Below are 12,041 nucleotides of genomic sequence, written 5' to 3'. Positions count from 1 at the left end.
ACAATCAGTTTCGGAGCAATTCATATGTAACACAAGATTAACAGAAATTCAGCAGGCAAAACAAACCTTCAAGGGATCTGACAGCAAAAGTAACCCGTGAAAAAAACATGAGAGAGAAAAGAAGAGCTAGGTAAAATGCAAACTGAAACTACCAAGCCTGCAAGTAAGTTCTGGTTGGGTTTTTGAAGTGAACCTGCACTGACTGCACTCTTGCACAACAAATCCACACAGGTTTGTGCAGCACACATTTCCAGCACCCATTTATTGAACGCCTTCAGCTGATGACTTTAGTTATTGCTTCAGCAAGGTAGCAGAAAACTCTTGGAAACAAAAATAAGCAAGAGGAAAACGTACACGGTGATGTGGAGTAGATGTGTTGATTTGAAATTTGTTGTTGCCACATTACATCATCTGATCAGACGAAAAGCTACAGAAGAAGTACATGCTTCTGTAAGGACATTACAGCTGTACTCACACACCTCACTTCTGAGTGAGATCTCTCACCATCCCTTGCTGACAATTCATGGAGTTGACAGTCAGCCTCCCCCAAAGCCACACCAGCGTCCTCCTGTCTCCCAGGAGTCAGCAAATCAATTAGGAGGAGCTCAAAGCTGCTGAGGAGAGCAGCACAGACACAGGCTCCAGCACAGACTGCTGAGGTGCAGGGCCACGCCACAGCCAACCCACCAGGACAAACGCCCCGAGTGTGACTCCTGCTCTCCTGGAGATGCTCTACCAGGAAGAAAATGTCATTTGACTTGTTCTGGCAGCGCTACCCTGGCAGAGCTCCACACGGAGTCCTACTGAAGCACCAGACCTTATCACTACCTCATTGCATAGCACCAGGCGAGCAGGTTCTCCAAGAGATGACAACAAAAATAAACTGCCTCAGCTGCTCTTTTCTGTCACAGATACCAGACTCTGAGCTCAGGAGAGACCAGCACGCAGCCCTTTTGAAGCTTGAAGAACCCCAGAACTTCACACTTGTGCTCTCAAAAGCAGGTTATGAGGGCCTGGGAAGGCATGGCTCAGAGACACAGCAGGCAGGGTTTAGAGCTCACAGATGCACTGAAGTCAAGAGCGAGGCCAGACGCCCACGTACCCCCAGCAGCATCCTCCTCTCTGCACATCCAGCTGGGAAGGAAGAGAGGGAGCGAAGCCTCTCCCGTCACACACGATTCCCACAAGTGGCAAGGAGCTGTACAGCAGCTGCAGGATTCTTATCCAGCACCAAAAATTCATTTTCTAAAAATTTCAGAAAACTTCCAACCACAGACATCCTGTTTTCACACCCCCCTCACTCCACCAGAGATGCAGCAGCCAAGCTACAGCCTACTTGTGAACAAAGAAGTGCTCCACCTTCAACCCCCTCTTCTCAAGGCGTCCTTCCAGAGGAAGCAGGTATTCAAATATTCAGGAACACACCCATAAAAAACCCCAACACTCCACGCTCCCAAGCTCCCAATCCAAGACAAGACCCAAGTCTCTGGCACACTCAGGAGCTCACCAGAACAGATCTTCTATGCCAGGACAGCTACGGGACTTTCCCAGTTTTCCAGAGAGGCTGATAACCAAAGCATCAGGTCTCACATCCTCCAAAATAAAACCAAAACAAAGAAAAAAGAAAAACAAGCCGCAAGGCTATAAAATCACTCCCATTAGTTGCTTATTTGAATCAAGTAGATACTTTATTGATACTCAGTTATTCGCTCTCGCCTGACAGTATTGTGAGTTTCCCAGATAGTATTTTGAGGCAAACTGCTCAGTTGTGATCAGATTTCTCTTTTAAAAGAGAAATCAGGCAATCGTTTAGGTTGGAAAAGACCTTCAAGATCACCAAGTCCGACCATTCCCTCAGCACTGCCAGGTCAGCAAGCACCCATGTCCCTCACCCCACATCTCCACAGCTTGGAAACCCCTCCAGGGGTGGGGACTCCACCACTGCCCTGGGCAGCCTGGCACAGCCCTGGACAACCCTCCAGGGGCAGGAATTTTTCCTCATGTCCAACTGAACCCTCCTCTGGCACAACCTGAGGCCATTTCCTAAACGAGCATTTCCAAAACTAGCATCTGGAGCAGTATTTACTTACTAAAAACTTAGTTGTGCAAATGAAAACAACCTGAAATATGAAGTATCTGAATAAAGCAACAGAAGAGTGAACTGTGCCCTGCTGCTCAGGAGTTTCACATTAAATCCTGCGTGACCGTGCTGCACAAACACGCTCACGATCTCCAGCTGCTTTCTGACACACAGTAACTCTACAAACCTACTGCAAATAGTATGAAGAACGTATTACTGTAAAATCTAATACAGAGCCCAGTTTCTTAACTGAATCACAGTAGCAGTGATCTGAATTCAGGAAAGATATTATGATTATTTTTGAAATCCTTCCCCAACAGTAGTTTTGCCTTTGCGATCCCAGGAAAATCGAGGTATTCCCACAAGTGGAAGTTGTGTAGAGTGTTACATCTCCACAACAAAACATCAGCAGCTTGTTGGATATTAATTTCCAGAGTGTACCAGAAAGGTAATTTACTAGGAAGACTCAACACAGACGGAGAGCTCCACAGGGACAGACAGAACAGGGAGTTGTAACGATAACCGATTGACACAGACTATGTTAAGAAAGCAGTTGTCTGGTATAAAAGATGTCAAGATGACTTCTGAAGAGCACAATTTCCTCCAGAAATCCACACAATCGTTCTGGTTATTGATTTAAGGAACCATTATTATAAAACTCTACATGATATCCTGGATAAGTAACGCCGTGTCCTGGAACCCAAACTGAGGTCTCACAGAAGAGCAGCAAGACGAGGTGACATCATCTGCGTTAGAGGAGTGAAGCTCAGGGGCTGCCCAGCATCACCTCTCCCTGAGCAGGAGCCAGGTAAGGCTGCAGAAGGCATGTGCACAGCATTACACCTTCTCTGCAGTGAAGGTGAGGCAAGAAGAAAAACCCCCAGGAGCGACAAAGTAATTGCTCTAAATTGTTTTCCCAACCCAACCCACGACTTCTGGATGAACCATTACTCACCCCCCCAGTAACCACCACCACTCAAGTCACTGACTCGCCCCGCAGGGGGGACAACCCCCAACTCCTCACACCCCTGAGGAAAGGCAGCTGGAGTCCCACATCCAGCCTCCCAGCTCCCCTCCAGTCCAGCCTGTGACACGTGGGTGGAGCTCTGCACAGGTTACCCTCTGCCCAGGTTCCTCTGCAGGTGACCAGTGAAGCCACAGTCACAACGTGTCTCACCCTCACGGATGGGCAAAGGAAGCCTAATTTTTACACTTAATCTTTTTTCCCACAGATACTCAAAACTAGTTGATGTGAAGTCAGCACCAAAACAATGAGCTGAAGTTTGTTGTTTTTGTTTTTTTTTTTTTCTTCTGTGTGTCATCTATTCCAGCTGTACTGGTTCACTTCTGTCCCCTGGGGATGAGGGCATCCACTGACAGTATCTGCCTAGTATTTCCAGACCCCAGCGCTGAGAACAGGATTAACTCCTGGCCTACAAGTATCTTGGCTGTTTAAGCAAAGGCTGCATTACAAATAGGTATTATTCTATAGTGAATCAGTCAGCAAACCCCTGTGATAAGGACACAAATAATCTGTGCATGCAACAATGCAATACATTAATACTTCTGTAAATACAATTAAAATGTGTGTATGCTGCCAGGCTCTGGGACACAAAGACACCAAAACCAAAGAGGGCTTAACAGAAGCAGCTCCCCTGGTCTGCAGCCCAGAGTGCTGCACAGTGAAACCTTCCTCCAGGAACCACCTGGTTACACACACAGTTGTTCCTGCGTTCCTGAGAACAGTTAGAAATTCATCATTTCATGAGTGCATTTTAAAGTTCCTTTTCCCTTTGCCAGAGGTGACAGGCTTCCAGTTATTTTAATACGACAAAACTGAGATAACTGTAACAACAGCTCTGCAAAGCTCTTCCCATTGCTTATAACTTGGATTGAAACCAGGATTTGATTGGTGTGTTATTTATCTGAAGAGGCATGACGCTGGGGGTGTTTGCAGAGGGCACAGGTCAGGCCAGAGCTGCAGTCAGAGGCAGGGTGTTGGCTCTGAGAGGCAGCCCTCAGCCACCCCAGAAAACCAACCGGGAGATAATCGTGCCTTGCAATATTCCACAAGCCAGGCCTTTGTGAGGAGAAAAGTTACTACTGAGAAACACATGTGCATTTTCTCCCAGGCAAATTTCTGAGTGCTGAGTACTCACTCTCCTCTGGTAAAGCTCATGGAGAGGCCACTGATTGTAACACCCAATGGGTGGGAACGAACATTTCTCACGCCAGTGCTGAAGAGATTTAACAAAATGTCCTAGGAAAAAGGCTCCAAATCCCATTTTGCCCTAAAGTGCCAAAACTGGATCCCTCATTTGCTTCTAAAAGAAGCACTCTGAAGAGACCCAGAAGCCACAGACTACTACTAAAACAAAAAAAAGATAATTAAAAAAATCTACTAGCTTCTTTTTATGACCAGCTTAATATAGGTAATAGATAATGGGTTTCAAGTTTCCTTTCTTGATTTAATGTTGTGCATCAAAAAAAAGAGAAAATAGAGAGGACCGTGGCTGCCAATTTTGCAACCACCGTGTTAGAGGAGTCCAAGCCACCAGCCCAGCACCTGTCCTGCAGCATGGGGCAGGTCCCCCCGAGCCCAGACACGCCGGTCGGTCGGAGCCGCGCGTCACCGCGGGGTTCCAGCCCTGCAACCTCAGCCAGGCTCCACGGAGAGCTGCACACAGACACCCTGCATCTGCCCTGAAAGGGGAGAAATAACACCTCTGATTTTGGGAAGTATGAAAACAAACAGTCAGACCTCAGTATCAGCGTTCCATCCAGGCAACGGGGCCAGGCTCTTCCTCTGTGATTTTCACTGCCCTGAAAGGGGAGAAATAACACCTCGGATTTTGGAAAGTGTGAAAACAAACAGCCAGACCTCAGTATCAGCATTTCATCCAGGCAAGGGGCCAGGCTCTTCTGCTGTGATTTTCAGTCCTTAAAGTTAGGCAGCGTTTTAATTAAAAAAATAGAGGAAGCCCCCTAAAGCCCACCTGCTAGGTGGTGGCTACAAAGGAAACCTGGTAACCTTTGGAAAGGTAGAAATACTTCCAGTTTACAGTTACATATATGCACAGAGTCAGTCACTTGTTGATTGCCAGAACGAGCAGTAACAAAGTGACTTTTGCATCCCCAAAACAGTTTGCACTCACTGTGCAGAAGTCCTCTTGAGTTCAGTAAATGTGTGATGTAGGAGTTGTGCAATACACGTATTTCACGTTTATGAGAAGATTCGTGACTAGAGCTGGTTCAACCATAGCTGTGCTTGCAGAACAGGACCATGGGGTTCAACTGTTGTTCAAGATGGATGAAAATAAATGCAATGGGCAACAAAAAATCAACTTGTGTTGTATAGCTAGAGCTAGGTTTGAAATAAAGATCATCCTAGGGGAAAAGAAATTAGCAGAAATCAACAGTTTGGGTTACACTTACAGAAACCTACTCGGCTCTGAGCTCACTGAATGGATCTGCTAAAATTGGGAAAAGTGGATTACATTTTAGAGGACCTACCATTTATCTAACTTCTTACAGTGCCTTAAGGCACATTCTGGAGGACATTCCCGATTCATCCCTTTCAGCCAAAACAATCAGTTTTTGTCATGTATTTCCAAGACTCAAACCCCAAGTACAGTATTACATTAAGCTGACAAATCACAACATAGATTACTGAAACCCTGAGCACTCCCTCCAAATAACAAGTCTGGGTTTTATATCAAAACAGAATTATTAAAAAAGACACATTTCCATATGTACCATACATTATATACTGCTGAGTCAGACAACATTTAAAGTACAACATCCAGCCGTGCCAAGCCACTGGCCTTGGCCAAAGGCCAAGCTGAAACAATGCTGTATGAGAAACGGACAGCTGACCTTTGCCATTTCTAGCAAACAATCACTTTTCCCCCCTTCCTACTAGTAAAATGCCCTGAGTCCAAGCAGAACCCCAGTTAAAGAATGAGCAAGGCTCTGGATGGCGACTGACCCGCAAGACTTTCCCCCCTTCCAGATTACCCTCCTCTTCCATGGCTTCTCTCAGCTCTTGCCCTTTCTTAAACTTCTTTAATGATCCTTATCCCCCACAAGCTTAAGTACTAGGAATCATTTCAAATGTAACAAGAGAAGCTGTAGCCCTGCCAGTGGGGCCCAGTTTTGGTGAATTCTGGCTGTGGGCTGAGGCAAAAGCACAGAGCAACCCCCGCGTCGCTGCGCTGCCTCTCGCTGCCCTTCGCTCCCCCCACAACAAGCCACATCTCCAGGAAGTCAGAGGAATAAAGGAGCCAAGTGGTGGATTTAATGTATATACCACGCAAGAGCCCTACGACTGCGTGTTCCTAAAATCATTTCCTTGAAGTTTAACAGTTCTCACTGGCGTTTGTGTAGTAAATCACAAATTATATCCCATCAGAGACAGACTCATCAAACCCGCTAATTCTTCAGTGAAGCACTTCCCAAATGCTTTCAGGCTGTCTTACTCCTCTTCCAGATGCCGTCTCACTTCTTCCATTAACGACAACCTAACCCAAATTGCCCTCAGTTAGCCTGCTTTTTCCCCCTCTTGCTCTCTCCACCTTCTCCTTCAGCTGCTCTAGGGGGACCAGCCAGAATCTCGCCCAGACGGGAGATCCCACCGGAGCAGCCCCACCATGAAGTTCCCTGCCCGCCCTCAGAGTTTCGCTGCCCCTCCAGAAGATTTGGGGGGGCCAGCTGCCAGAACACCGAGCTGCAGCCCCAAGTTCTGCACAGCAGCACAAGCACTGGCAGGCTCCTCTCCAGCCCCGAGGTACAGACAGCAATTTATTGTTTATTGCCAATTCACTCCCATCAAAAATTTCTGAAGTTCGTATTCGGCTTGTTAACTTCAGAATACTTCCCACTGCTCGCTGGAAAACTGGTGAGTTTTCTCAGCCCCGATTATCACTTGTCTCATTAAAGACAGCACACTGTGCTATCCTTGGAAGCAAAATCACTCAAAAATTGCATGACACCAATTCAACACTGTGTGTCTATAGACATTACACGCTTTCCATTAGAATGGCCAGATTAAACACTACCTGCACCAGGACAGAAATGCAGCTTTTCTTCCCAGATGTTTAGTATGTAATTAATACGTTATTAATACTCAAACAATTCTGTTAACATCAAGAAATATCTCCTGTTGGAAATGAAAGTTTTAGCAATTTTGAATTCTCAAAATTCCAGCCTTCACCTCACACAACCAGCACCTACAAGAAAAAAGAAAAACAACACAAACCACAGGAACCTGGCAAGACAGTCCCTCCTTTGTTTCTGAAACAAATGCCAAATTTGTTAAGTCTTCTGTAAAAGTAAACAAATCTATTTCATATATATACACACACACACACATCACCCTAAGCTAACCCAGTTTACACAAAACATTTCTGACAAGGTTCAGAAAGAGAGAGAATTCCTGCTTCAATCCCTGGCTTCACTAGTACCTCAAACATTTTAAAAAAAAAGATGGAGTTGCCTCTATTTTCTGGGGGAAAAAAAAAATAAAGCAAAGCCAAACAACACTGTTTTTAGAACTAGACTCAGTCATTTTTAATGTGTAAAAAACCTTGGGAAGTAAGAACCGCTTCCATAAAGGCTAGAAAGAATGAATTTTCACACAAAATGCAACCAGGAGCCACCCAAAATTCTTTATGCATTCCTTAAATTAAGAGAAAAAAAAAAATCACATTATCTTAAGGGAAAAGAAAGCAATAAAATGTACGACAGCCCTGCAGGAAGCAGGGCTGTGAACACCTCCAGCACGATGCTCTGACACTCTCAGGCTGTCAGACAGGTGTGCTCTGCACACGCTGGGGGCTCCAGGGGGGTTTCTGCACAACGCTCTCAGAGAAGACTGATGCAACACGGGTGTTCATGAGGTCCCCCAGCACCAGACATCTACGTGTAAACCCTTCCCCTACCAACACTCTCCTCAACAGCTCTGTAAAATGAACACAGCGCAGGAACCTCACAGGAGTATTCTCATTAGTTACATTTCCATTAGCTACAAGGACTCTGCCTAAACAGTCACTGAAATCCACCTCCCAAGCCCAGTTCTTCTTGGGATGCCAGTTTTATAATGGTCACCATTAAGACACAGTGAGACCAAAATAATAAAAAAAACCCAAAAAACAAACTACACACAAACACACCAAAAACCCCTCCTTGAAACACACTAAAACCAACATCCAAGTTGAACTGATTATGCAAAAGGTTAGTGCAAGGGATTCCTCTGTCACAATATTTAATGTGTCTTATCATTTATTCATATATCAATGGGAATTTTATCCACAAATTCAAAATTTTCCTTTCCGTGATTCCTTACATTACAAAATCCTTTAAACACTTCAAGGAAAAAAAGCCCATCTTCGCTACGAATACCAAAAACTATCAACGAAATCTGGAACGAAAGCAAGTTAGAAGATGTCTTTCTGAAACAAAGATGAAATCCTCACACGCCCCATTCCAGCTGTGGGAAAAGGCAGCAAGCGAGGCGCGGGGAAAGCGCCAGGGCTGGCGGCTAACCCGGGATCAACCCCCAGTGGGGCAACGGGCAGAGAAAGCTGCTCCAGACACTTCACTACAGCTCTGCCCTTACTGGGTTTCCATATGCAAGAACCATTTGCTGAGAGCCTGCAGAAGCTCAGCAGAAGCCCCTTGCTCTGTGGAGGCCACACGCTGTTACCACACGTTCGCAAAGAGCAGCGTGAAGGAGAACACACAGTTCACAGACTGAGATCACAGCAGCACGCAGGGACCCGTCAGAAAGGTGCCACCACCACACCCACCCATGAAGGGCAGAGGGAAAGTGTTGGACATCTGCACCACCAAATTACTCGTAGGAAACACCACTGCCAAGTCACTTGGAATATCTGCTAGCCAGCTCCCCAAAAACCCCCTGCTCTGAGGAACCCCCCTGTAAGCAAGCCCTCCCACAGGTCTATTGAAGAGTTAAATTCCAGGTATGTTTAAATCTCACTGCAAATATTCTCATCTCTTTAAATGCAGTTATTAAACAAACCACTGAGCATTTCCTACTCAGAATCTTCTTGTCCATGTAAGGTAAATGCAATACCAAGCAAAGCTAAAACTCCAGTTCAGCTTAAATGTAATTCTAGAAATTAACCCAGCAACCAAGTTATTTTTGTGCATAACATTTAAGTAATACTAGGAAGGAAAAAAAAAAAAAACCACAGTGATTGATCCCCTCACCCTTGAGGATGAGGAGCTTTTGTATACAGACACTTCCTTCTATGCAGCCTTCCTACTGCACAGATCCTCCACCACGTACTCAACTTTCCCTCTAGGTTCTCTTAGGATTATGATTTTAATTTTTTTTTTTTATTTTTAAAGCATGTCAGCTCCCTTCCTTTTTTCAACCCTTTAAGACCAATAGTTGAGCACTCTGTTAAAGCTACTGTCACACTATGGAACAAACACATCCCAGTGCTGTGGGACCAGCCAGCCACAGGTAACTACTGGAAAAGGGACGACTGACTTCGAAAGGGGAAACACCAAACAAAGCAGCATGCACACGGTTTTGCTAAACATCCTTCTAGTATTTTAATAAAGAGCAACAAAACCAATTACCTTGAATAGCCATTAGAGAAAGCAGGTCTGCCAGAAAGGTTGAGCGTTCCCAGAGGAGCTAACGTCTCGTCCCCGGATCCCTGGCACCTATTCCAATTTTCTGAACCGGCAGGAAGAGATGGAATGATATTAAAAATTGGTTTCTGATCTTGCTGCTGAGAGAGCGATGCAGTATTTAAATCATAGTGATACATTTGTCCCCCAGAGGTACTGACACCGTGGATAGATATGGCAGAGACTTTAGTACCCAGCAGATTCGACCCGGAGAAGTTGGCCTGACAATAAATTGGGCCCATGTTTTCTTGCTTTATGCCAGGAGTACAGAGTTCAATGAAGTCTTCCTTTTCTGTTTTCACTTGAGGCATTGGCATTTTGGAACTGGGTAAAAGGTCACCGCGGTCATTAATTTTAGGTTTAGTGTCAGACAAAACAGGAGGCTTGCAGTCTTCACCGAGGTTTCCTTCCAGGAGGAACGCGTCGTCCGCAGATATCGGGGACAGCAAGCCGCCGTCATCGAGCAAGGGGTCAAGCCTCCACGGGCTCCCGTTGGGTTCTTTGCCAGGCGAGACCGGTGGCAATTCTAAATCCTGGAGGATATCCAGGGTGCTTTGGTCTTCAGAGAACAACTTCAAGGTGCCACCGTTCGAGCCGATCTGGCTTTGGACCGCAGCTCCCGACTCCAGGGGGAGGCTGCGGCCGGCCATGTCTGGGAAATCCGGCTCAAGCGGCACCTCAGCAGACGCTGCTCCCTTCGCGTCCTCGGCCAGGCTCGAGGACTTGTTCAAGCTCGCAATGCTTTCTTCCAGGAGCCTGAAGTCTGTTTCTCCAGAAGAGATGCCGATTTGGCCCTGCTGCGAAAATCCGAGGTCGTTTCCCATCACTTTTGAGTCTGTTTCACCCATGTACAGTCCCATCGAGAGCGACACTGCCTTGGAAAGGTCTGGCTGAGGCACATTGTTTCCTAACCCTTTCGAAAAGTCAGCCAAAGCAGGTTGCTGATTGGAATCTGACTGAGAAGACGCGGGGAGAGGAGTTGTAGACACAGGGGCTTGTACAGTAGCTCCACCCCTGAAGGGTGGGTGAAAGTCCATCACGATCCCTCCTTTGGTACTGATGAGCGCATTTTTCCTTGTTTTGTCTTGATCCGACGAGTTAAGCAATTCTTTGGAATCCATTACTGTAACATTAGCTATAAAAAGATCAGAAGCAGTCAAAGTTAGCACAGCAAGGATATTTTAATAACAGCTTAAAAAACCCTAACAGCCTAAATCATTAGCCTTGTGAGCCTGGTTTAGCTGCTCTGAATGAAAGCACAGCACGTGAAGCTACGGACTGACATTCCCAAACCCACTGGTTCTGTCTGGGGGGAGTTATTTCTCTTTATATTTTTGACTGGTAATAAGGAAGTGTATTTTTTAAAGCTTTGCTAAACCTGGATGAAGAAGCCACTCCAAATCTGACTGCAGCACAAGACATCTTTCTGAGCACACTCTCTAGCTCTGACACCCATCCTAGCAAGTAAGGAAGCATAAAAACTGTTAAAGTACTTGGAAGGTAGCTTTTTCCTGATATTTAATCACATCTTGACCAGTGCATGGAAGGACATTTACCACCTTTCCTGAGCCAGTTCCCTCCCTCCCGGCAGGTTTGGATCCATGCCCCACAACAGGCACTGAAACCTCCCCAGCCAGCTCTCAAACCCATCAGCCAGCCAGCTCCTAAGTGGTTTGTTGTTGTCCAGGAGCTACACAACCCCTGCACCACCGCACAAAGTTTCCTATCTTCCACAGGATCAGCTTAAAACACAATTCATGAGCCTTGAAATAAACTCAACGCACTTCTTTAAATAAATCTCAAGATCATAAATAAAAGCTAACTAAAAATAAAGTAGAATTCTTATTAGATTCAAACACTTCAGCAGCTCACAGCTTTCCTCCAGACACACTGAACACTGAAACCGAATCTCCTAAACTTCATCTGTTTGTATTTACTACATTTATTTTCAACACAAAACATAAATATTTGGGGAATAACTAAATTCTCCGGCAAACTTTCTATACTGTTTGCTTACGGCCTAACGCTAACACAGACATCCAGCAGCGATCAGCTCACACTCCCCCCGGTCCCTAAGAGGAGGCGATGCCCAAGTTAAAGCCCGGCCGCGGAATTATCCATTAACCAGAGCGACCCTGGGGTGCTCACAACAACCTTGCGGTGCCTTCATCGCAAACCCTCCGTCTCAGCCGCCCATTTTCTCCAGCCCGCCGCCGAGCGCTGCTGCTCCCTGTATGCCAAAGTTAAGGCTGCGATCAACAAGAAAAAAAAAAGCCCCACGTGTAAAAAATGTTAAGGT

General features: G+C 45.9%; 1 protein-coding gene across 3 annotated transcripts in view; it reads right to left on the bottom strand.

The window, feature by feature from the left end:
• NR3C1 (nuclear receptor subfamily 3, group C, member 1 (glucocorticoid receptor)) overlaps positions 1 to 10,863 on the bottom strand; it is a 65,771-nt gene extending 54,908 nt beyond the window's left edge. For 2 of the 3 annotated variants that reach the window (XM_008947245.1, XM_008947246.1), the window contains exon 1: positions 9,689 to 10,863. In XM_008947245.1, coding sequence (XP_008945493.1) covers positions 9,689 to 10,863 — 1,175 coding nt within the window. The remainder of the gene's footprint in view (positions 1 to 9,688) is intronic. The other variant, XM_008947247.1, reaches the window with a different exon arrangement.
• Between the last annotated feature and the right edge of the window lie 1,178 nt (positions 10,864 to 12,041).

Source organism: Merops nubicus, unplaced genomic scaffold (genome assembly GCF_000691845.1).
Source record: "Merops nubicus isolate BGI_N331 unplaced genomic scaffold, ASM69184v1 scaffold14599, whole genome shotgun sequence".
Taxonomy (NCBI): Eukaryota; Metazoa; Chordata; class Aves; order Coraciiformes; family Meropidae; genus Merops; species Merops nubicus.
Note: the sequence above shows the minus strand (reverse complement) of the source record. Positions and strands in the feature narration are given on the sequence as shown.